General features: G+C 40.6%; 3 protein-coding genes across 5 annotated transcripts; 2 read left to right on the forward strand and 1 right to left on the reverse strand.

Annotated features, from left to right (window-relative positions):
- Positions 1-276: 276 nt before the first annotated feature.
- LOC130558855 (uncharacterized) lies at positions 277-8,759 on the forward strand. Of its 2 annotated transcripts, XM_057341527.1 has the most exons (18): positions 277-1,294; positions 1,374-1,522; positions 1,604-1,837; positions 2,083-2,173; positions 3,575-3,692; positions 3,900-3,970; positions 4,046-4,097; positions 4,289-4,453; positions 4,550-4,696; positions 4,855-4,992; positions 5,356-5,517; positions 5,612-5,845; positions 6,869-7,060; positions 7,138-7,259; positions 7,443-7,611; positions 7,801-7,970; positions 8,095-8,156; positions 8,385-8,759. In XM_057341527.1, the coding sequence occupies exons 1-18, from the start codon at positions 732-734 to the stop codon at positions 8,567-8,569; spliced, it is 3,024 nt and encodes a 1,007-aa protein (XP_057197510.1). In that variant the 5' UTR covers positions 277-731; the 3' UTR covers positions 8,570-8,759. The 2 variants fall into 2 exon arrangements, with proteins under 2 accessions (XP_057197510.1, XP_057197521.1); XM_057341538.1 differs by lacking the exon at positions 5,612-5,845.
- Positions 8,760-10,013: 1,254 nt separating this feature from the next.
- Positions 10,014-13,484, reverse strand: si:ch73-174h16.4 (leucine-rich repeat-containing protein 14). 2 transcript variants are annotated; one of them, XM_057336864.1, is made up of 4 exons: positions 13,129-13,484; positions 12,632-12,911; positions 11,651-12,532; positions 10,014-11,281 (listed from the first exon to the last, which is right to left on the reverse strand). In XM_057336864.1, exons 2-4 carry the CDS (start codon positions 12,907-12,909, stop codon positions 10,702-10,704), a joined length of 1,740 nt encoding a protein of 579 aa, XP_057192847.1. In that variant the 5' UTR covers positions 12,910-12,911; positions 13,129-13,484; the 3' UTR covers positions 10,014-10,701. The 2 variants fall into 2 exon arrangements, with proteins under 2 accessions (XP_057192847.1, XP_057192856.1); XM_057336873.1 differs by lacking the exon at positions 13,129-13,484 and having other exon boundaries at positions 11,651-12,545; positions 12,632-12,739.
- Positions 13,485-19,569: 6,085 nt separating this feature from the next.
- chpf2 (chondroitin polymerizing factor 2) lies at positions 19,570-24,512 on the forward strand. Its single transcript, XM_057345921.1, has 4 exons — positions 19,570-21,006; positions 21,240-21,804; positions 21,968-22,150; positions 22,706-24,512. Exons 1-4 carry the CDS (start codon positions 20,732-20,734, stop codon positions 23,975-23,977), a joined length of 2,295 nt encoding a protein of 764 aa, XP_057201904.1. The 5' UTR covers positions 19,570-20,731; the 3' UTR covers positions 23,978-24,512.
- The last annotated feature ends 623 nt before the right edge of the window (positions 24,513-25,135 follow it).

The raw sequence follows: 25,135 nt of genomic DNA on the forward strand, positions 1-25,135 counted from the left end.
TCGTGTTCTCCCAAGGTAAATAATTCAGGTTTGGAATCACATGAAGAATGATGAAAGAATTTTATTTTTTGGGTGAACTACACCTTTGAATTGATGCAAAGATACTAAATATACTTCAATCAAATTGCTTGAAGAGATAGTTACCCTAAAATGCAATTTCTGTCATCATGTTGTCACCCTCGTGTCACTTTAAAGCTCTTTGACTTTCTTGGGCAGAAAACAAAAGAAGATATTTTGAAGAATGTTGGTAACCGAACAACAGCAATACCCATTGACTTCCATTGTAAGGAAACAAAACCAATGCAAGTCAACGGACACCACTGTTCTTCGGTTACCGACATTCTTTAAAATATCTTCTTTTGTCCGAAGAAAGTCATACAGGTTTGAAATGACAAGAGGGTGTGTAAATGATGACAGAATTTAGATTTTTGGGCGAACTATCACTTTAACCAACTATCCCATTGATGTAAATTAGCACTTTGTCATTTTATTGGCCATTTATTGGATCAAGTCTTACTATTAACGCTGACAATAGACTCTACTACAATCAAACATGTTAGTTTAAAAGGTGTTTATTTGTATCTGTTTGTGTGTTTGTAGCACTTATCACCTCTCTAGTTCTGTGTCCCGTCTCTGGCCTGCTGTTATCATCTTCTCTCGATAGTACTTTAAGATGCTGGAGGCTAGACATTGGAGACCAGGTCCAGGTTGTGTCTGTTCCTAATGGGTACATGCCTCCCCTGGCCATGGGGGGTCCTGACAGTTCTGGTACCTTCTTTTCATACTCCTCGAACAGTGTGGATCTCTGGACCTTAAACTGTCTTTATAATCTGCACTGCAGAATGGACGGAGCCCTGGGAGGACCTATCCGTCAAATCTCGACCCCACCATGCCCTCCTTCCCTCCCAGCATGTGCACTTTGTATTCAAGGAAACAGCAATGTTACAATTGTCGCAACCGAGACAGGCGAAGTGCTCACAAGATTCCAAGCCAAGGGACGAATAAGGTGTGCTGATTACTGTGTGCCTAAGGAAATATTACTGGTCCTCACTGAGGACAGGGTCGTCACTATTTTAAGTACCATGACCAATCCAGTAACTCCCCTTGATGAGTGGCACAAGATAGAGCAATGGGATTGGCCAGGTGGGCAAGTGAAGGCAAATATAGGCAAGGTATGCTGCATGGTATTATACAGTAAGATTATAGATACACAAAGTGCACTGGAAGAATGGAAATCCCTGCAAATGCAGAAAGCACACAAGCCAAAGAAGATCAAACTTAATGCAAAAAACAGGTTAGTGTATGTGCTGTAGTCGTCGTCACATTTACAGGCTTTTGTAGTGTAGCTAGATCTGTTATGTCATGTTTTATAGATTTCTGGTTATACTGGGACATTGTGGTGGTTGTGTATCTGTGCTCAATATGCATTCGGGCAAAGTCTTGTACAGAATCCCTGCTCACAACAACCAAGATATCACGAGCATACAGGCATATCCTGACAGTGGCTACCTACTGACTACAGGTAAATACACACTTCACAACTACTGTGTGCCGTAAGACTGAATAGACTACCTACTAAATTGCTGATTGTTTTATGTTGTAGGTGAAGATAAAGCTCTACTGGTTTGGAATGTGTCTCCATCTCTACAGTATTTAAGTCTCTATTTTAGTGTGTGCTGTGATCTGCCTCCTGTTCGGTCGGCACTGATGGGAACCCAGCTCATCCTCGCTTTACAAAATCCAGAGAATGACATCTGTAGCCTGGTGCAATACAGCCTGGAGAGCCAGAGGCGATCTGACCACCAACCCAATGATGACCATCATCACAAAATTACAGGTTAAAGACTCCTGCCTCATATTTTTAACATGCTAGGCACCATAAATTAAATTATTTAGATAAACTCTTGAGATATATCTAAGCTCAAGTAAACGCACTTGTCCATAGAAAGTAAATCTATTTAATAAAAATATGATCACATATATATCACACTTTGACCCTCTCAGGACAATAGACTGGTAAATCTACATTTACGCATTTGGCAGTGCATTAAATCTATATTTTTGGGGGTAATGTGTTCTCAGGTCTTTGTGCATGTCATCAGCTAAATGTGTTTGCGTCAAGCAGTCAGGATGGGACTGTACAGATCTGGGATAAAGAAAATCGCCTTCTCAGGTCAGGACAGGAGCTACTGTTTGTTTTTAGTTCTGCTTATTAGGCTGTGTATATTTCAAATATATTTTCATGCCCTATTGAATAACTTGAATATAAACTTTCCTGGGGTCTGTTTCAATAAGGAGGTTCAACCAACTCTAAGTTAAACCTTGAACTCTGAGTTGATTTACTCTGAGAATCGAAACTTTGAGTTTTTGGTTTCAGAACAGCTGGTTTAAGTTAGTTCAATTAACTCTGGGTAGGCTTACCCTGAGTTAAGCGCGTGCACCACGACTAAAAAAGCCATGAACATGGAGCTCCGATATGACGATTCAAAAAAATGAATGCCAATAAACCAGTAAACTAATTTATTAATCAATAAAAGAATGCAAAAAGACAGATATGAACATATAGTAATACGTATTTACGTGTATTTCTATATTTATTTCCATTTATTTTACATCAATTTGTGAGAATTGCTAGAAGTTATGGTGTGTAGAACATAGAACACTTGTTAGAGCATTAGACTCTCATGCCATAGCTGGGGCCAGTTGCATAAATTTAGCCGCTAAGTTAAGACTGCATTTTAGCAACTAGTCTCACTGACTAGGAATTATTTAAGACCAATCAGTCTTACTTTTCAAATTTCAATTAGACCAATATTCCTTTTCATGTAACTTGACTTTAAGAAGTTTTGACCAGTCTTGAAGAAAAAAATTGAATGACTAACTTGTAAGACTATAAGTAGTTTATGCAACCGGCCCCTGGACTAATCGCTTATTTGAGTCCCGCTTAAGGTGGGTTTGGGTAGGACTGGTTGCTTCTAAATTTGTTGTTTATTATTTTTTTATCTGTTCATTCATGCGTGTATTTATTCATTTATTCTTTATTTATATAATTAAGGATACATTATTTCTCGTCCTCCATATAAAACTGCCCTTTGTAACAAAAATCCACTCGGGTCCTATAATCCTGAAATAAATGTACCTCCTTATGAATTAATGCAGCCTCTTCATGTACAGGATCCTCTATAAAAGCACATATGACATTTTAATCACTTACTGTAGATGGTCTCTGTGTGATCAAAATGTGCAATGAATGTATTCAATGAATTAATGAATAAGGTACACAACTTGCGGTTTAAAAAGAGGGAGATTGTAAGAAACCCTGGGTTTATCGAAGAAAACCTGCTCCCAACCAGGTTAGGTTCACAGAGTTGAGTTGGTTCACAGAGTTACTATGGTTACTGACTCTGAGTATAAGTTACCTCTCTTTCAGAAATGGGCTTGACTTACCCTGCATTCTCGGGTTTGACATACCTCCCATTCTGAAATGGAAAACCCAGAGTTTCCCTCATTTCAGGGTTAATATACTCAGAGTTTTCACCAAATGTCCTGAAACGGGCCCCTGCGTTTATTTCAGAATTCTTCAGCTGAATGCAGAGCCTGAGTGTTTGGCATACTGTGAAGAGAGTGGAGATCTGCTGTTAGGGATAACTGGAGATCTCTATAGAATCTCCTACACGCAGCTACATTCTAAGGTCTGAAGGCTATGGATACAGATTGTACTGTTGTGAGCATACTGCTTAGATGGCATTTTAGTTTTACTTTCTCAAAAGGGCCCAGGCTCTTAATGTCATACTGATGCATGCAGAACAGAAGATATTAGTAAGACAGTAGATAGTTAATGAGGTACACTCTGTTAAATATGTCATTCATTTTGAATGTATAATAACTTTATTATCCAGAGAAATGACAAATGGGATTCAGACTCTGACCTACCCACGTCCTGGATACCAACCAAGAGCTATAAATGCAGGTAACTTTCTACACAATATAAATATACAAGCACACTCCCAAATCTTTATTCTTTGTTTTTAATATTTAACTCTAGGAAAGAGAATTGTGTTGCTAAAAAGGACAGTCCTGAAAGGCTAAAAGACACAGTAAGTGTGTATCTGTGTATTTGTTTGTGTGTGTCACGGCTCACCCATGTTTGTCTACTCTGTAAAAAAAATCCTGTAAAAAAAATGAAATTTTCTGGCAGCTGGGGAGCCAGAAATATTCCGTAAAATATTGTTTTTTGAACATTATACGTGAAAAATCAGTTTAAAAAACAACAGTGTTTTTTTTACAGTGCATGCTGGACTTTGGAGCACTGATGGCAAGACATAAAGATCTGGAATCCTTGCGAAAAGGAGAGGTTGAATGCAAGAAGAGAAAACCAGCCACCATACAAACCAAACAAGAGGCGTTCAATAACTACATGCGTCTAATGTACATGAAACCCCCTGATATAAAAGTATGATCGTATGAACTCATCAAACCTGGTTGCATTTACTGTCTTATTAAAAATTGCATGTGACCGCTAATATGTTGATTTCGGATCTAACATTAGATTCCAGAAGAAGATATGTTTGATGTGAATGCTGAACTCTTTCCACCTAAACTTCCTGAGCTCTGTCCCCTGACTCCTCCATCATTCCCAGAGGGCTTCTTCCCCAACCACAGAATGGCCAAGAGACTGCATTCCTCTAATAAACAGGTTAGAGAGTTAATCTATGTAATATAACTGTATGTTTTATAGCTGTGAAGTTGTTTATTTGTTGTCAGTGTAAAAACACAATTTTGAATTGCATACTCATTTCTAGCCTGTTGTATGTTTTATCACTGGTTATTGTATAATCCTGCTCTTGTTTTCAGACCACACAGGCTCCACTCGGTTTCATCCCTAACTCTGTGCTGGTAGGACAACTATGGCCTGATATCAAGGTGGAGAAAGTCATTCCACACACAAACAGGTGGAGACTTCGTCTTGACCTGGGATGTGATGGAGAAGAGGTGAGAACACTATTTTACAATAATACGTTAAAAAGTCATTTGACCAATAGTTTTATTTATTTCTTTTTAGATACCGTGATAATATCGTTATGGGAATTCTTTTGGCCATGATAATCATGGAGTGAAAATCTGACTATTTTGAAAGATGAATACCTATTTTGTATTATTTGATGTTATTTGTGTTTTATTGGTCTTTTAATTTGAAGATATCTGCTTTGGCAAAAATGGTCAGAAGATTATATATATTTAATTCTCATAAACCTCAATGTACTGTATGTGCGATGTATGCAAATGGACGATATAATTAATCACCATAACACTAATAAACCAACAAATAATTTTAAGGTTAATTGTAATATACAGAGCAAACCAGATGAAGTGCAAATCTTGTATAATGAAGAGGAGGAGAAGGAAGAGGAAGAGCCTGACATGCCTTATCTTACACCCATCACTGAAACTCCACCTGAGAAGGAGAACCTTCATCCACCCCCACCAGTGGTAAAGAAAGTCATATACCCTGTTAAGGTACTGTATGTTCACTCTAGTAAGTTCCAAGCATTCATGTAAAGTTCTGTTAACATTTTTCTTTCAATCTAACAGTATACTCATCTCCTCACAGCCACCAAAACCCCTTCCTCCAATAAAGCATCCTACACCCCCTCCTACCCTTCCCTCACCCACTCCTGTTTCACCTTCACCTTCACCCACCCCTATCCCATCCTCACCTGTCTCACCCTCTCTACCCAAACAGCCCACTACCTTACCCCCTCCACCTGCCTCCTCACATCTACCCGCGTTCCTACTGCAGTTTGTGGATGAGCAGTGGTTTCAGAAGATGTTTCCTGATCTGAGTGTAAGATTAATGCAAATCCACTCCATTCATGCATATCTTACATACAGCCTTAACTAAAAGCATCATGCAAAATTTTAAAAACCCTCTCAGATTTCCGTCAAGTGGATTTTAAATGCTTAGAACATTGTGGCAGAAATCACCCATTCAAATGACCAAACTAGTCAAATTTTTGTAACAAAATCCCATCATATTCTCAGGCTGTTCGAAAGATTTATGACTTTCTTGAGAAATACAAAAAGAAGTTGTAATCATAATCAATGATTTTCCATACAACCCAAATTCATTGCGATCACTGACTCTCAAGTTCAACTCCAATTCTTCTGAACTATATCAATTATGTCTACAAATAATAAGTGCATGAAGTTCTAACAGTAAACTATAGACGGTTTCATCTTAACAACATAAACAAACTTTACTGCGCATGCGCACTTTGTGACCCCCACCTTAACTTCCGGTACACATTCACAAACAATAGAGTGCCTGTAGATTATTTCAGATAACAATCAAAAGAAACTGAGAAGAACCGTTACTTGGCTAAACGTGTCTCTCCAATATTTTGAATTTAGACTGCGATACCAAGCTCAACCGCTAGATGTCAATGTAGCATATGGTTTCTTTAAATGCGACCGAAATACAGGACACATTCAACAAATTGTTTATTTAATAAAATGAACGTACAACAAAATTCAACAAATCGTTTATTTAATACAATTATTATACAGTAAAATAATAATACAAATTAATATGAACTTAAATTAAATTAAATATGAATAGTTATGTTATAGACACTAGCCAAAAACAAACCGGAAGTTAACTGGGGGTCAGGCGTGCGCGTGTACGATGAATTTTGAAACTGCCCTATACAAACAAGCCAATGTATATACATCCACTGATTTAAAGGTTTCACCTAATATTAACATTATGAATTATGATTGTGAACATTAGGAACATTTTTCTTCTGATTCCAGTTATTTTATCCCGTTATGTATCTTCATAAATTGGTATTTGGGTGTGTATTTACAGTGCATTTCAAGTTCACTAAACCCCAAGGATTTCTGCTTGCATTTGCTGGACTTCATAATCCGTTCCAGCATGTCTCAGAAGCAAAGCATTCTCAATGCACTACTTCAACTAATACAACAGGAAGTGTTAAGCAAAGAATCACTTAGCAGAGCATTGCTGGTTTGCCTGCAAAACTGCATTCACACAAACATGGTAAATGAAACAATGAATTCATACAGCTTTTTTAGCAATCGCTACTGTATGAGTATTTGATGTGTATGTGTTTGCAGTCAAGGGAGGAACAGCATTTTGTTGGTGAACTGCTGAATTTGATGGTGCATGTGCGTCCTGGCAGCTTCGACACAATTGTGGAGCTACTCGCCATCTTAGCAGATAAAAAAGTTGATCTTCAGTAAGGAATAACGCAAAGGCTTTGCACAGTACAAGATAAATGATTTGCATTACTTTGCATTCTATTGTGTGAAGCACTCAAAATATTCTAGTACTGTAAAAATAATGTGCTCAATTTTTTAAAAGTTTGTAAGTTGATTTTGTTTTTACAGTATATAGGAATGAAGTGTTCTCTCTCTGGCAGGGGTTTAATTCTGTGTGTGCTGCAGAGGTTGGGTGTAGAGGATGCTGAGATGTGGTTATGTCCAGAACTAGAGCACTGGAACACTCTGACAAAAGATGAGCCTAAGCAGCACCAGAGTCTTCGAGACATGGCCGCCCACTGGCTGTCTACATGGACCAGAAAGTACAAGGTGTGAAATCATATTCAGATATATTTGGAAACAGTCAGAGGTGCTCTTTTATGTGTAAAAATATTCAGACCAGGGTCTGATATGGTCCACTTTTCTTTTCTGCGTCATGTGAACAACCTCCAATTCGGATTTGAGCAGAATATTAGAATTGGCCATTTCAGCCTGGTGCATGTTTTATGTATTTTACAGGTGCACAGTGGGTCAGTGTTCCTGCACAGTAAAGGAATAAAGAGTGTGATCACTCCCATAGAGGTGCTTCAATATTTCTGTTCTGTACAAAAGAACAAACAGGCTCGAGCCCCACCCCCTCCACCTGAGGGCAGGAAAGACACTGTATTGGTGGCTTCTAGCTTACCTAGGTATGTAACTCTCTACAAAATTATTAAACATGATTTCTTTGCATTGAATCTCAGAATTGTTATTTGCATTGTTGAAATAGTGTAATGCTCAATGAACTTAAATTTCGGAATGATCTGTTTTTAGACTGAAGCGTATACAGCGCCTGGGAGAGACATACAGCATGTCTAGGATACGTGAGCCTCAAGGTTAGAGCATATTTCAAGCAAAATTAATGCATTAAGTTTGCAACTGTTGTTATGTGTATAGTCTATTTTGCAAGCCGTATACAACGCTGGTCCAGAAGCACTTCCTGTTTCAGTTTTTTAACACAAGTAAATCAAAATGTTAAACGAACATCTTTAAGCCTTAATAATAATTAATATCAATAATAGTAAACCAGTATCATACTTTAAATTAACATTATACACCAACAGGACATCTGCTGCCACCATTGCAATATCGACCACAGCTGATGGGTTTCACACGGTTCCTCTCTCTACCAACAGCTTATGTCACACTTTCTCCATTCCCCTTTTCCCTGGACTTTCGGTACTCAAAAAAGCTCTTACCACACAAATACTTCTTCCTGGATCGCTCTTACGTACAGTATTACAGATAGAATCAAGTTAAGATAGAATCTTAAAATACATAGATAGCAGGATACGAATAACATGAAATAATTATCACCTGATTCAGAAGACACTTCCGCCTGTCATGCTGCTGCATACATGGTTGTTGTTTTCTGCAAAACATTTAAAAAAAAGATGCTAAGTGTGAAGTGTGAGAATTTATGTTTTAACAGATGAATAAAGGCAAACATAACAGTTAAGTCTGTTAGCCATATAGATGGTGATGGTTATTTATTTATAATAACAATGAAAATGTGATGGAGAGTACTGTGAAAGTGATTAGTAGCAGCCATGTTTAGCTTGACTCTGCTGGTAGAAGAGAGAAGGGAGGCATTATACCCTTAGAAACTGGATCCCAACTTACCTTTTGCATCTCTTGATGACAACTTGAGGAATGGAGTTGGCTGGTTGAGAGCAGTAAGTTTGCTGCACTTTTTCGGTGCAATAATCTGAACCCATTCCTGCTCAGGCCAACCACGATGTTTGACGAGCATTTCAGTAATGTCTCTACAGTACATCTTGTTCTGTCAGTTGGAGTTGGTGGGCTTCTTGGTGGCTGGGTTGAGCAATCTTCTGCCAGATCCGCAATAGCCAGTAGTCAAAATGACAGAGAGTCACCGGGGGGATACTCGATGGGGATATATTGTATATTTTTAAACCATAAATGCAGAAAATCCCACTATATTTATGTATGAAACTTGCATAGCGTATGGAGGCTATTACATGCATTTCAAACTGTAACTCCACCCCCCTGATTCCCCTCATTTCCAGCCCTGGCAATAGCAGCCCAGACAACACAGTTGATGCTGCAACCTGCAAAAGCTTTTAAATGACATCATCCATCATCCCTGCTGTTTGTCTGGGAAGGCAACTCGGTCTTTTGGTATTGTATTCTGTTTTCATCAATAACTGCTGCATTCTTCACCAGTACAACAGAGGATGAAGGACAAATAGTGAATTGTTTTCTGTTATAATGGTGAAATGAAACCGAAAGGAAGGAGGTGTTGGTGATGGCTGACAGAGGTATAAACCACATAGCTGCTTGTGAAGTTTTATGTCATAGGAAGTAAAAGGCAGGCCAGTCAAAGATTTCACAATGCATGAGATAATGTAATTGCTGTCAGCTATAATAAGTTCAGTAGTTTCTGAAGAAGCAGTATTTTGTGTGATTACAGTATATAAAATGAATATTTAGATTAATTCCTCTTCTATTTGACTGTGAATCCTATTTCTAACACTGCAGAAAATGCCCCCAACCTAGACCTAAGTCTACTCCTAAAATAAGATTTGTCTGGATTATTGTTCCAGGACCAAAATGAGTGTCGACCCAGGAATATAAAAATTAACCAATTCAGACACCTAATTTGTAGTCTGTTTAGGGCTGTGTGCAAAAACTATTTCACCTTAGAAGTCCCTATGTGAACAATATTTCTTGTATGAAAGGTTTTGGTTTCTGTTTATTTGGAAGCAGGGATACAGATGCTGGTTTTGAGGAGTGAGTGTACACTTACTGTAACCTAAATTCCACATGAATGAGTAATCTAAGTGAATAATATTCAAAAGAAAAACATTTAAGTCAAGATAAAACAGTATGTAACAGGCTCTTATACAGTCCAACTAAGAAATACATTGTCTATGTGAACACCTCCGTCCTTGTTGAAATTGCAAAACCTGTTATATGCTACAGAACCTGACCATTTTCATTTGAATACAATTATTTTGTATATAAACATTCACACAGGATCAAAATGGAAGTAGCTTTTCATGAATAATGGAAAATGTGGGGGGAAAACATAAGACAATTCGGAAACTTCAACAGGAGTTTGGTTCCTTGCTTTTGGTTCCCTCAGTGCTTGGTATAAACATTACCATATTACAATATTATAAAGTAATAAAACCAAAATATGCTACGAGACATAAATACAAGATAATTTCTATGCAAGGTATAAATGTGACACTAGTATTAAGACTGATGATTCTTATTAATGAAGTAACTTGGCAACCAGAAGAAAAAAGGTTGATTTTGATTGTCAAGCACGTATTATAAAGGCCCTGGGAGACCCACAGCATTTAAGAACAATGACAGAGATACCCACTCTAGCTCAAACAAATAAAATAGTCACTAATCATCTACTGACAAATCTGGGCTGTAGTTCAGGAAGTCAGAGGTCACAATAAGATCACGTGAGCGCCCTCTTAAGCTCAAAACCTCATCCAGCAGCCTCAGTGTCAAGTCTCTGCCCTCCGGCTCCTCCATCAGAGACCAGTCCAGCAGCTGAGCGCTGGAGGGAAGAGCAGGCAGACCTGGCTCATATTCCTCCAGTGGATTAGGATAAAGCAGAAGACGAAGGGAAGGGATACCCGCAGCTGTACGTGCCAGCAAAAGCAGTCCCATTCTAGACAGTGGGTTTAAGGCCAGTCTTAAGCTACGTAAAACCCGACAGCAGGACAGGGAGGGCAGGAGTGCTTCAAGGAGAGCATCTGAGAGACCACAACCGCAGAGTGAAAGCTGGGATAGTGAGCTTTCAGCTTGACCAAAAAGACGACGCAGAGAGGGCAGGGAGGATTCGTCGAGGCAGTTCTCACTCAGATCAAGTTCTCTCAGGAATTGAGCGTGCTGGCTGCACGAGAGGTACGCCAGATCAGTGGACGTCAGGCACAGGTATGGCAGCTCCAGCACCTCCAGAGGCTGGGAGAGAGAGCTTTAGACAGAAAAGAGAGAATCATTCATAACAAATAAAAGGCTGCTGATCTCTACAGCATGATCATAAATATTTCAAAATGTTGTATACTTTTAGCATACTCTGTAGTATTTACTATAGTAAATTGTTATATTCCGTAGTATAGTACAGTTACTCTAGTATTTTTGTAGTATAAACTATAGTGTATTAATAAACTGTAGTAAATACTGTAGTACTTACATTATTTATGGTACAAATACACAACTACACTGAATCCAGGAAAATTTTAATAGTTTGGGCAACAATAAATCAGAAAGCGTGTGTGTAAGCGTGTGTGAACGAGTAGAGATCACAGGTGTGTATTAGTGTCGATGTTAATGAAGTAAATACCTGAGGAGCAAACGCAGGTGTCCTGGCAGTCTGAGTGCTGTCAGGCATAGTCTCTTAAGTCTCTTGAGCAAACCAAGCCCTTTACACATTTCCTGAAGTGCCCCCTGCTGGCCAAGTTGTGTGCGTTGCAAGTCCAAGTTACAGTAATGCAGTCTTAGAGAGTGAATCTGCAGAAAAGGAGCAAACAGCGGAAGCAGCATTGCCAGGCCTGACACCCCAAGGCTGGAGTAGCGAATGTCCACACTGAGAAGATCCTGCTGTGTCAAGAGGCTTAACAAAGCAGCTATGGAGGATGCTGAGAGTTCCTCCACACGGAGGTAGCGACAGTGCAGCCTCAGAGGGCCGGGGTGACTAAGGGCATCACGGACACGTTCCCAAGAACGGGCATTGACGAAAAGATCAGCCCTGACATGGACAACCACCACCTCATCCCAGTCTTGCTTACAGAAACCACTTCCATCATTACTGATGTTCAACTCGGGTGTCTTTCTCCTCTGAATTTCCATCCTCCTCCTGACACCCTTCACAGACTCATCTTCCGGTACCATCACCCGATCATGACCGATGCTGTTTTCTCCATTACTTGTGCATTCCATCTTCCCTAGTTTTTCTTCCCTATGTCCTCTCTCGCTTACTTCACTGTAATTCACACACCCTACCGTGCCCCTGTCTCGTTTGACGGTGCCGCCCTTCTCACGTTCTGCTTCTAGCCCTCTTTTTCTCTCTCTTTCTCCATCTCTCCTTTGAGCCCTGGAGGCAGCAGCTCGAGCCTGTAGCACCATTGAGCAAAGGGCAACAGTGAGGGACCATCCACCCATTGAGTCTTCAACTCTCACATGCTCACACTGAAGTCCACTGAGATCCAGCACCTGCAGGCAACACCTGAGAAAGAAGGCTGTAAATAATGTCGAATAATATATTCACACTTTCATACATCAACAAAGGGCAGAGAGAGGGCAGAGAGCTCATTTAGACACATACCTCTTGTTTGTCAGTCCTCTGACAACCGCCAACAGCAGCGATTGAACGCACAGGCGGTTCGGAGTGCTATGGCCCGCTTTTCTGCTGCCTCCCACGGTCAGTATCCGTTCGGGCCATCGCTGGACGAGCTCGCCGACGGCCAGTGGACGACAGTGGGTAAAAGCGGCATCCAGCAGCGATCGGTAGAGCTCCCGCGGCACACAATTTAACCAACAAGGCGACGAGCTGTGGTCACTCACCACCTCCCGAGCGCACAGCTTCACCAAAGACAGAACCATCTCTGAGCAAAAAGCACAGTACAGTCAATGCGCTTGTGTATATATAGAGCGCTTCATACAATAAAGACATGTGCTCTAAGTATTATCTTAAATCTTTGTTTTAAAGATTAAATCTACAATCTTGTGTTTACATAGGAACCCGAATATAAACGCTGTCGTATATGGCAAACAGACATAGGTTACAGAATGCTGGTTCATTAACAAAATAATAGGTCTTACCTTTGTTTTCCCAGATTGTAAAAGGCGCATCGGTGTTTCTAAAGTTTCCATAAAATGATCATGTTCTCGGTTTAATCCTACACACTGACTACATTTAATTAGATTGAATGTCTAATATATAAAGACGAAATATAGGATTTGACGTGCTCAAACTTTAGCGTGTTCTGGACGATGAATTCCTGCCTGATAACTAGAGTACAGGGCGCGAATCACGAGCAAGTAAAATACTATACTATAACTTTTGCGATCATTGCTAAAATATACGATGTATAAAAATTTGAAGCGTTGTTATCTAGAGTTTTTATTCCATAGACGTATTATATGGTTTATCGCTGTTTACAATTGAGGAGAGTCGCATTTTGATGACGCAACAACGACGCCATGATTCTGTGACGGTTCTCTCTAAAAAGCTGCAATCCTATTAGAACTATTTGATAATCTATTATGAAATTTTCCATTATGAATGATCTATTTTTAGTGTTAAAAATATTGAAGTGCTTAGTTTATTTTTTTTTTTATTATGTGTCCAATTCCCGTTCAAAAGTGATATTTTTGAATGTAAATTGTACGCCAACCTGTTTTGTAAATTTGTAATATTTTACATTTACATTTAGTCATTTAGCAGACGCTTTTATCCAAAGCGACTTACAGAGAGTTCAGGGAGCAATAAGTGATATGTCATACAGGAGCAATAATACAATAGGTGCTAATACAAAGTTACTAGTTTCAACAAAAGCTAGACCACTACCTGTTGAGTTTCATTTTTCTGTCAAGTATTCACAGAAGAGATGGGTTTTAAAGGGGTGATATATGACACTGCTAAAACGAATATTATCGTTTGTTTTAGATGTAATGAAATGTGTATACAGGATTTAAGGTTCAAAAACACTGTATTTTCAACATATCGTGCATGTTTGTCTCTCCTCTTTGCCCCGCCTCTCTGAAACGGCAGATTTTTTACAAAGCTCATCGCTCTGAAAAGCTTGGTGGAATACTGCAAGCATGTGACGGAAATGTAACGCCTCTTACCATATTCGGAACATCAGGTTCCAATCGATCCGAATCTTATCCAGAAAATGATCAAGCCGATACATCAACTTTGCCAGCACGACTTGAGCAGGATGCAAAGGATTGGTAAGGTTTTTAAAAAATATATATGTTAAATAGTTAAAAACTATAGCTAACTGTTTTACCTTTTATATACGACGTTATAAAGATTTGCCGTTAGTGATCAACCAGTGTTACGCCATGTCTCGTCGCGACTTAAAGACAATAAACCCCATTATAAACACGACATTTGTTGCCTCTAGTTGGAACATAATTACTGATTATTAGGACTTATGCGCTACAAACACATGACAAACTCAACTCGCGTTATTCTGTAACAAAGTTTTTTTACAATGGAAATATACTCACACACAGGCAGCGAATCTGAAGCGCCAGACTGTCCTTGTGAAGTTGCAATGGTTGGAATTGCCCCACTTTTTAACAAAAGCTTTCGTGCACAGCCGGCGTTGATCTCTCCCAGGTTCCCCTGTGAAATGCGTTGCACACACTTGAATATTCGGATTGTACTGTTCTGGAACAGTATTGTAAATAAAATATTTTGGAAGGGCAAACAAAGAGGCTTTCTTTTCGCAACGAAACACACAGTGTCTCCACGACATGGCTGTGGCGGCGACGATACAATGAGATGTACAAGTATGCCCACCTTACTTGCGTTTAGATTTTGGCAGTCTTAATCAAATCATACCACGAAATGACGTAGATTTGTGGGGGTGTGGTTACACGAGGCGTTTCAGGCAGGTCTGGGTGAGCATTCGCTTTTAGATAGAATGAATCTTTAATTTTTGCAATTTTACGTGTCTAATACATGCATGGGCAACTTATAACACACCAAAGACACAGAAAAACACATGTTCGCGCCATATGACCCCTTTAAGTAGTTTTTTGAATGTTGTGAGAGATGTGGTCTTCAACCGGTAGCCAGTGGAGAGAGATAAAAACGGGTGTCACATGAGCCCATTTGGGCTGTTGGAAGACGAGGCGTGCTGCTGCGTTCTGAACCATCTGGAGTGGTTTGATAGCCTTTGCAGGAAGACCAGCAAGGAGAGCATTGCAGTAGTCCGACTTTGAGATTACCAGGGCCTGGACAAGGAGTTGTGCCGCATGCTCAGTGAGATAGGGTCTAACATTTCTAATGTTGAATAAGGCATATCGGCATGACCGCGTTGTCTTTGCAATGTGATCATTGAAGGACAGCTGTTCATCAGATATGACTCCGAGGTTCCTGACTGTTTTGGAAGGAGTGATTGTGGTATTGCCAAGTTGGATGGTGAGATCGTGTTGCACCGTGGGGTGTGCCGGAAACACGAGTAGTTCTGTCTTGGCAGGGTTCAGCTGGAGGTGATGCTGTTTCATCCACTGCTAGCCGCAGTGCTTCTGTGACCGATAGCAGTGCAGTCTCAGTGGAGTGGTTTGTTTTGAAGCCAGACTGCTTTTCATCCAGAGGTTTATTCTGGGATAGGTAGGAAGACACCTGGTTGAAAGTTACAAGTGTTTTTGCAATAAATGGGAGGAGAGAGACAGGTCTGTAACTGTCGGTAGTAAAGGGGTCCAATGTGGGTTTCTTAAGTAGGGGCGTGACTTGGGCCTGTTTGAATGTGGATGGAAAAGTGCCACTGAGCAGGGAGGTGTTGATGATGTGTGTGAGTGCAGGTGTGAGTGTGCTGGATATGGCCTGAAGGAGATGGGAGGGGATTGGGTCAAGGGGACAGGTGGTGGGGTGGCTGTAGAGAAGTCTGGTGACTTCAGTGTCAGTCAGTGGGGTGAAAGAGGAAAGTTCAATGTTTGAAGTGAGGGTAGTGTGTACCGAGGTCTGAGAATTGTTTGCAGATGGATGATGTTTTCTCAGTGAAAATACAGCTAAATATTCCACAGCGGCAAGAGTGGTCTTCAATGAACCAAAGAGAGCGCACGTCACGTCACACCTCTCTTCATTAAGATACATTGGCTCCCTATAGTTGCTTGAATCAAATTCAAGACTCTGCTCCTGGCATACAAGACCACCACTGATTTGGCACCCCCTTATCCAGCTCCTGTAAGAATGGCATTGTGTATTTTTACTTTCATGGAGAAACCTGTAGGATCTGTGGTGCGAAAGGCAGGCAGTTACGTCATCGCGGAGGGAATGTGCTTTGCGTTTGTTGACCGGGTCATGCACTCCATTACAACAGCTGCTGAGCTGGACAAGGAAAAGCCCAACGCTCGCTTCAGTGATGGAAAGTAGATCCAGCTGGGAGGTTCTTTGCCGGTACATACTCTATACACTATATACACTATATTTGGATGACTCTACAGTAATACAGTGCATTAGGGTTTGCTGTATGCTAAGTGTATAGTTATATAAAAGTGTAATGTATTATTTTTCAGTATGTGTGTGTAATTAAGCTGACCGCAGAGGGGTTTACAGGGTAGAGCCCGATGAAGATATACCAGAGGGCATCTGTGGGTCACCTGCTACAATGGAAGAAGACATTTTCGCATTGAGCCACAAACAGGTTTGTGAGTTTGTAAAAGCCTGTGCCATCTGTGTTTATGTTGCTGGAGGAAAATGAACCACACTAAAATTACATTTTGAGACCATTTATTAGAATAAAGGCTTTAAAACAGCCATCTTTAACTGAATGACTTTTGGCCAACACTTAAAATTAACAGACTTCTTTCAGGCACCCGACTGCAGTCAGTGAAACTGCCAGGAGAAGAACACCTCACGTTGTTTAGGTGGGAAGGATCACGCTGATCTGTACGTCACCACCACAGCGTATAAAGACATGGATGAAGATTCACTGGCCAAACAGCTTGTGGCTGGCTGCATATTTAAGTTGACATAACACATAAGGTGACATCATAACTGACACATAATATCCTTTATTCTCACCACAGGTTACTGGTGTAGGAGTGACAGGCATTCCATCATTCTCATATACTGGATAAAAACCAAGAAGACAGCGACAATGCTTATTAAACCGTCACAATTTTTCTGTCAAAACAACATTGACTATTTTACCACCGTTCTAACTGTGCAACCGTTGCTTTAATGCTCACTTACGATAGATGAAAATCTTTGTTTCATGGTGTCACAGTGCAACATTGAGACAGACACCGTGACCACACACACATACAGTACACCCCATATAACACATACATGCCTTTATGCACCGTCCGATATCTGGCTTGAAAAGATGTATACAGACTTGTGTTGTGTTAAGTGTATAGTGAATATATTTTGATTTGACTGTTTAATGTTTTACTTCATGTTGCTATGTACCTGTAATGTGTTTGCTGTGTTACTCTACCATACCAAATCAAACCACATTGCATAGCATTTACCCATAGCCCTTGAAATTACCACAGACACATATTTCTCTCATCTACCACCACCATTTATTTGAAAACACAAGCACATAGATTACATACACTCACCATTTTCCATTTTGCAGAACCAAGCCAGTTCAATACACAACCTGGTATTTTTATACAGCATGTCGGTACACGATCCGGGATGCCTGCACGATCCGTTCTGCGCATGCGCATAATGACGTAGTAAACAACTTCACGGTTTCCCTACACTATTGGTATCAAGCATGCGATGAAACGCTTGACGGCCAGACGGCACAACTGGCGGCATATTTTTGTAGGCTACGTCGTGTTTTTCATTTAACAGTTCACGGCGGGTCTATTTTGATGTTTTAAAATGTAGCTTACGCTATGCATTACGATGTGTTTACGTGGTTGCCAATCCAAAATAATAAAGGAGTTGTTACATGAACATACACGATTTTGGTTACATGTGGAATAAAGTCTGAGTCTTGAGAGTCTGTCACTGCAAACCTTCAGTTTCCTCCATACTCCCCTTTGCGATTCATTGCTGCATGGCATTAGGCCTACTTAACTTGCCGTGTTTCGATCTGAGGTCAGTAGTATTGTCAAAGACGGTTTTTATTAAAAGCTGCTAATATTAGTTCACTTTAAATCGACTCGTTTTGTATTAGTATGGGTCTATATATAGGCTAATATATCTATCTATATAATCTAAATGAGGAATAATCCCTTCAATGGTGGTTACAGAACACAATAAGGAACATAATATGCATTTCTGCCTAGACTATCTGCACTTACATGAAGAAAGAACTACAAACAAGTCTGGGGAAACGTTACAGAGTATTTCAACGCATAGTGTGCACACAGAAGTGACATGAGACCAGAGGTGGACAGTAGTGAAAGTCGCGGTACAAAGGTGCTCAAGCGTGGAACAGATCGTGCAGTGTCGTCGCTAAACAGAATTGTCTACTACGTCATTATGCGCATGCGTGAACGGATCGTGCAGGCATCCCGGATCGTGCAGTGTCGTCGCTAAACAGAATTGTCTACTACGTCATTATGCGCATGCGTGAACGGATCGTGCAGGCATCCCGGATCGTGTACCGACACAGCACTAACAGCCATCTTGGATGTGACATCATCTGGGTCACAACCATCACACCAACAAAAAGCTATTGTTTGTTGTTTATATGCGTATGTGCTGTTTAGTAAGTTGTATTTTGAATGGTGTACGTGTTCTTATTTATTTTTATTAGTTTGCATTTTGTTTCATTATATTTAATGTTATATGTACAAAACTTCTAACTCCAACGTGGTACGATCCAGGGGCGGGGCCTAGAATATAAAATGGCCCCAAACACTCATTCAAAGTGGGTTGTGAGTAGGAGTTTGGGTAGTGTGCTGGATTTATCGAAATTGGCCTGTAAATTTGTACATACTGTACCGTTTATTTTCTTTCTGTTATTTTGGCACTTTTTGTTTGCACCGTGTTTTGCTGGATTTTTTGCGTTTTGGTGAAGAGAATACAATAAATATCTCTCTTCCTCACATCAACGGGTTTCTGTGTCACTTTTAACCTCCATCCCTTGGGTCATCCTGTCAACACATGGTATTAGACATTGGAAAATATTTGCCTTAAACTGATTTAATAGACCTTATCAGCGGATATATGTATATTTATTTATTTAAAATTTTTATTTATTTATTGTTATGTTCTTCTATTGATTAATTTTTGGTTTTCCTTATATTTTGCCGTGTGGTAATGTGATGTGCAGCTTTGGCAATTTGTAATAAAGAGTTATTAAAATTCAAAAAAATTCTCGCTCTCTCTCTCTCTCTCTCTCTCTCTCTCTCTCTCACTCACTCACTCGTTATAGTCTCTCTCGCTCTCACTCACTCACTCACTCGTTATAGTCTCTCTCTCACTCACTCACTCACTCACTCGTTATAGTCTCTCTCTCTCACTCACTCACTCACTCGTTATAGTCTCTCTCTCTCTCTCTCTCTCTCTCTCACTCACTCACTCACTCGTTATAGTCTCGCTCTCTCACTCACTCACTCACTCGTTATAGGCTACATCTTGTTGAATGAATTCGAGCTTGTTGTCATTCATGCCTGATGACGTGTCTCTGGACTCAAATGAGAGGGCACGACAGCATCTGGCATATGACAATGGACGCAATATGAACAGTAGAAACCTCGCGGTCGGTGGGTTGCATAAACTGTAACTGTATCAACGCAGGGAATCATATATACGTGGAACGGTTGCGTGCGCTTTTTGTTTCCTTGGGTCTTTTTAAACGCATTGATTCTTTTCTTCCTCCATAGCACATCTGCAGGTAAATCTGATACTTGGACGATGCTGGACACATTCACAGCGAAGCTAAGAAAGTCATGTTACATTTGCTTTTGTATCTTTGAATTAGTCTTTAGAAGACACGTTGTACAACCAGAGCAGGATTAGCTTTTTGTGCGGAAGATTTTGCTGGTGGTTGCTAACGTCGTTCATCTCGCAAATAAAGGATCTAACGTTACGCATAAAAACCCGAAGGACTATTTTACCGAACATCATTGATTATGGGTTTCAAAATCATTATTTGATATCCTGACCTTTAAAATAACATGAACATTCCAGTTTTTGGACGTTGCGTGTTGGTTGCAAATGTTGTCGAGGGGTTAGCGATCTAACCGTTTGTTCACTAGTGGGGTTGACTTCTGATCTAGTAATGTAAAAATAAGGTTTAATCTTAATGTAATCACGAATGTAGCACATCTCTTGCAGGAACATGTTAGACTTTATAAAGGTTTCCTTATTTGTTACTGTCTGAAGTCACATAACAGTTACATTGAGGAAGTGGTCCCGCATGTTTACATCAGACCCATATGTCTTTTCCTGTTACCCAAATGTCCTCTAAAGAGGCATTTCAGAATATTTAATTTTGATTCTCAATTTTACGTTGTATATTCACGACACTTAATATTATTGTCAGCAGTGGATTTATCTGATTGTAAAGTCGTAATCACTGACTTTACTAGTCATTCTGCCATAAGAGATATAGTGTCAGGAATTGAATACAGTTAAAATTCATGACAGGAACGTTGTTAATTGTATCTGCTGTTATCATCACCTATATAAACCATAAAACTTTACTGCTGCTTGAACTACTCTCTGAGGAGATTTGAAATCTACTGACTGGCTTTTAAGAGACATTACTCTACGATGCGCCTGTCTTCTTTCTTGGCTGTTATTCGGCCTGCTCTTCCTCTCATCCTGGGACTTTCTTTGGGCTGTAGCCTCAGTCTTCTGATGGTGTCCTGGACACAGGGGGACGCAGATGAGGCATGTGGAGATGAACTGGGCACTGGGGGACTCCTACATAGTGGTCATGTTAGGGATCACCAGGATGGCAGAGATGGAGACGGAAATGAGGACTTCCAGCCACGAATTGTACCCTATCACAAGGATCCCAACAAACCACATAAGAAAGTTCTGAGGTGAGACGTCACAAAAAATCAGTTTAGCCTCATCCTGTACTTAAATCTTTGTTAGAAATAGTTGTTTTAGATTAGGTCTTTGAAGCAGTAATTAAAAAAATATATAGTTGTTCCTCTTTTATAGATCTCTGTTTAATTATTCTTGGCAAAAAACTCTTCAGAGACAAAACGCAACTCAAAAATGAGCATCTGTTCATTGTTAAAATGTGCATTTAATGTATTTTTCTCAACAGGACTCGCTACATTCACACAGAGCTGGGCATCCGAGAGCGTCTTCTGGTTGGCATCCTGAGCTCACGTGCCACTCTGAGCACATTGGGTGTGGCAGTTAATAAAACCGTAGCTCATCGGTTTCATCGCACCTTCTTCTTCACAGGCCTTCGAAGTGCAAAGGCGCCGCACGGCATGACTGTTGTAGCTCATGGCGATGATCGGCCCGTCTGGCTAATGTATGAAACTATACGACACCTTCACCAACACTACGGCAACGAGTACGATTGGTTTTACCTCGCGCAAGACGACACGTACACGCAAGCTGAAAGGGTGATGGAGCTGGTTAACCATCTTAGTGCGGGACAGGATTTGTACATGGGACGGGCGGAGGAGTTTATTGGGGGTGAAGAACGTGCCCGATATTGTCATGGCGGATACGGGTACCTACTGTCGCGTAGCCTGCTGGCCCGATTGCAACCACATCTGGACACCTGCAGAAACGACATCCTCAGTGTCAGGCCAGATGAGTGGCTTGGTCGCTGCATCATTGATTACTTAAGTCTTAGTTGTGTGGAGAAGCATCAGGTGATGAGTTACTTGGTTTTTAGTCATTGTATTTAAAGACTCATGTGCCAGTATGTAGGAAAGGTTTTAATGGATGCAATGCATGATGTTTTACAATTTACATCATTTTTTTGATAGATAATTGGGAAGTTGAAATGGTTTGTTTTCTTTCCAAATGATTTAGGAGATGACTTACCGTTACTTTGAGCTACAGAAGAATGTAGACCCAGAGCGTGAAGACGGTGCCCAGTTTAAGAATGCCTTCACTGTCCATCCAGTCTCTGAACCTGCCCTGATGTACCGCCTGCACAAACGCTACAACCAGATTGAACTGGACTGGACCTATGCACAGATACAGCAACTTCAGGTACAGTATGTTATCTGATCTATGCAAAGAATTGCCCTCAACAAAATATTTTTGTTTGTTTAGATATTTGTCCTCAGGATGTGCAAAACCCTAATTCAAAAACTGCACTTTTGTTAGAATGTGTTATGAATTGCATTTTGCATTGTCCCTTTACATGCATGCTTTCATTTGTAGTATTACAAATTGTAGTATTTTTTTTAAACACGACATCATGAGACAAATCTCTCCCCTCCACTTTTTGTCTTGTCCAGTTAAAAGGACAGTTAATCAAAAATTTAAATTCTCTCATAATTTACTAATCCCGACCTTATGCTATGCCGGATGTATATGACGTCAGTTGAACACAGAATTAAAATATTCATATTTTAAACATGTTAAACTATAAGCATTGGTTTCCGTCAAGCATATTCTGCGACATATGACGAGTTCTGGTATAAGTGTGACCTCTCACCAACTGTGCCCACGACAGCGCTATTGTCATGTGAGCTTTATGATACCCTAGAAGCACAAAAAAAATGCTAATGTAAGCTTTTGTTTTGTTCTGTTTGGTCACAGGTCCAGATCAATAACATAAGTGAGCTCACTCCAGAAGGAAAAGCTGGAGCCACCTGGCCCATCGGAATCAACCCACCCTTCCGGCCCAAGACTCGCTTTGAGGTGATCAACTGGGAATACTTCACCGAGGAGCACATTTATTCATGTGCCGACAGTTCTCCAAAGTGTGAACTTCGAGGTGCGGACCGTGCAGATGTTAATTCGGTCCTGGAGACTGCAGTGAGCCGTCTGAACGAGCGCTATCAGCCCCAGCTGCGGTTCCGTAAGCGCCGTCTACTGAATGGGTACAGGCACTTCGATCCTACACGAGGGATGGAATATGTGCTGGATTTGGCCCTCGAAGCATTTACGCAGAAGGGTCATAGTCAGGTCATTGCCAAACGGGTAAGTCTGCTGAAGCCGCTCAGTGCTGTGGAGATCATTCCCATGCCATACGTAACGGAAGCGACACGGGTGCAGGTGATCCTCCCTGTGACGACACATGATCAGGACTTTGTGGGTAACTTCCTTGACATGTATGTCATGAATGCTTTGGATACCCATGACAATGCTCTGCTCACTTTCTTGTTTGTGTACGACCCCTTTGATGCCCAGCGGGTCAGCCAGACAGACGTCTTCGCCGGTGTCAAAGCCATGATCGGCGAGGTTGAGAAACGTTACGGCGATGTTAAAATTCCTTGGATCAGCGTGAAGACCGAAGTTCCTTCCCAGGTCAAACTGATGGACATCATCTCCAAGAAGCATCCAGTAGACACCCTGTTCTTCCTAGCCAACGTTTGGACAGAGGTCAACGCTGATTTTCTCAACCGTTGCCGTATGAATGCCATCAGCAGTTGGCAGGTGTTCTTCCCAATCCACTTCCAAGAGTACAGTCCTGCTCTTATCAACCGTGACCAGCAGCCTTCCGCCGCCTCATTTTTTGCTTCCGAGACACTGCATGATGGCCACTTTGACCGTCACGTCTTTGAAGAAGCCTGCTTTTACAATGCAGATTACATGGCTGCCCGCACAAAGATGGCAGCGGACATCTTGGACAACGATGAGATGCTTGAGAACATGGATGTATACGAGATATTTGTCCGCTACTCGGGGTTGCACGTCTTTCGGGCTGTTGAGCCGGCACTAGTTCAGAAATATTTTCACAGGGAATGTAACCCACGGTTTAGTGAGGATATCTATCACCGCTGTGTGCTCAGTAACCTAGAGGGGCTGGCCTCTCGATCACACCTAGCCATGGCTTTGTTTGAACAAGAGCAGGCTAACAGCACCTAAGAACTACTGGAAGCATGCCTTAACTTGGCTTAAACTTCATGAATCTCATTTTGGTGGCCTTAAAAAACCCGGACTAGTCATGAACCATAATCTGCCTCATGGAAAAGGACCTACTGATGTTGACGTTGTGAATTTCTCTGCACAGAACAGCCAATGTTTTAGTTCAACTAGACACAGTGAAGACCTGTTACTCAAGTGTTGACCCGTAAATTTGTACATGGAGTATATGACTAATAAACCAGCGGACTCATTTAACCTGAAGACAACACATTCTATATATTCTGTATAAATTTCTCCAAATTTAACCTGAGAAATTAACTTTGTTTACATGACTGCCAATGACTAAATGCAGGTGAAAGGGAACTCTTGAAGTTGTTACTATATAAACATTACAGTCTTCATGGTTAGCAGAGGTTTAGTTCCAAATCTCAGCCTCTTGAGCCAACCTTTTCCATCAGCTGTATGATTGTATGACCTTCGAAAGGAATGTGCTGAATATGTCAGGACTGAATAAAGTCATTATCTGTGAAAATTATCTGTGGTTTTCATGCATTTGTTTTCATACTGTTATGCCATTGCATGAAGCAAGTTCTGCATCTTTTCCAGACAAATTCAGTACCTCTGGGTATAGAGTTGATCTACTTTATTCTCGTTTCCTGACCAATGGTTGAGAATGAAACTACATGATGGGATTAAGATATAGGCCTATATTATTTCTGTTCCGAAGCTGCTGGGAAAGGGACAGTTCACCCAAAAATGAACATTCTGTCATCATTTACTTACCCTCATGTCATTCCAAACCTGTATGACTCGCTTTCTTCTGCAGAACACAAAATATATTTTGAAGAATGTTGGTAACCAAACACCATTGGCCTCTATTGACTTTTTCATTGTAGGACATTTAGAAATTGTTTTACAAAGAGTCTATACTCTTGGGTCACAGACTGGAAGATATGAGCAGTCTTCACAAAGCTGGATTAGTCTGGCTCGCCACAATCTGTTAACTGGATCTGTGCTTCGCTCTCACCTTAAATGGGCTCAGTAAGAGTTTGGTTAAAATTCAATACCACACACTATGTGTAAAAGGGGCAAAGAGATAAAGTTGTACGTAAAATAGGGTGTTCCGTCTTGTTCCAGAGGAAAATGTGGGTTAATACA

The sequence above is a fragment of the Triplophysa rosa genome, linkage group LG1 (assembly GCF_024868665.1).
Source record: "Triplophysa rosa linkage group LG1, Trosa_1v2, whole genome shotgun sequence".
NCBI classification, from domain to species: Eukaryota; Metazoa; Chordata; class Actinopteri; order Cypriniformes; family Nemacheilidae; genus Triplophysa; species Triplophysa rosa.

Bases quoted from the DNA above. Each gene is read 5' to 3' on its own strand.
- LOC130558855 (XM_057341527.1), top strand. From the start codon at position 732: ATGCCTCCCCTGGCCATGGGGGGTCCTGACAGTTCTGGTACCTTCTTT. The intron at 2,174-3,574 runs GTCAGGACAGGA...CGTTTATTTCAG, and splicing joins AAAGAAAATCGCCTTCTCAG to AATTCTTCAGCTGAATGCAG. The intron at 4,697-4,854 runs GTTAGAGAGTTA...TCTTGTTTTCAG, and splicing joins TGCATTCCTCTAATAAACAG to ACCACACAGGCTCCACTCGG.
- si:ch73-174h16.4 (XM_057336864.1), bottom strand. From the start codon at position 12,909: ATGGTTCTGTCTTTGGTGAAGCTGTGCGCTCGGGAGGTGGTGAGTGAC. The intron at 12,533-12,631 runs GTATGTGTCTAA...CTTCTTTCTCAG, and splicing joins AGAGGACTGACAAACAAGAG to GTGTTGCCTGCAGGTGCTGG. The intron at 11,282-11,650 runs GTATTTACTTCA...TTCTGTCTAAAG, and splicing joins CACCTGCGTTTGCTCCTCAG to CTCTCTCTCCCAGCCTCTGG.
- chpf2 (XM_057345921.1), top strand. From the start codon at position 20,732: ATGCGCCTGTCTTCTTTCTTGGCTGTTATTCGGCCTGCTCTTCCTCTC. The intron at 21,007-21,239 runs GTGAGACGTCAC...TTTTCTCAACAG, and splicing joins CCACATAAGAAAGTTCTGAG to GACTCGCTACATTCACACAG. The intron at 22,151-22,705 runs GTACAGTATGTT...GTTTGGTCACAG, and splicing joins CACAGATACAGCAACTTCAG to GTCCAGATCAATAACATAAG.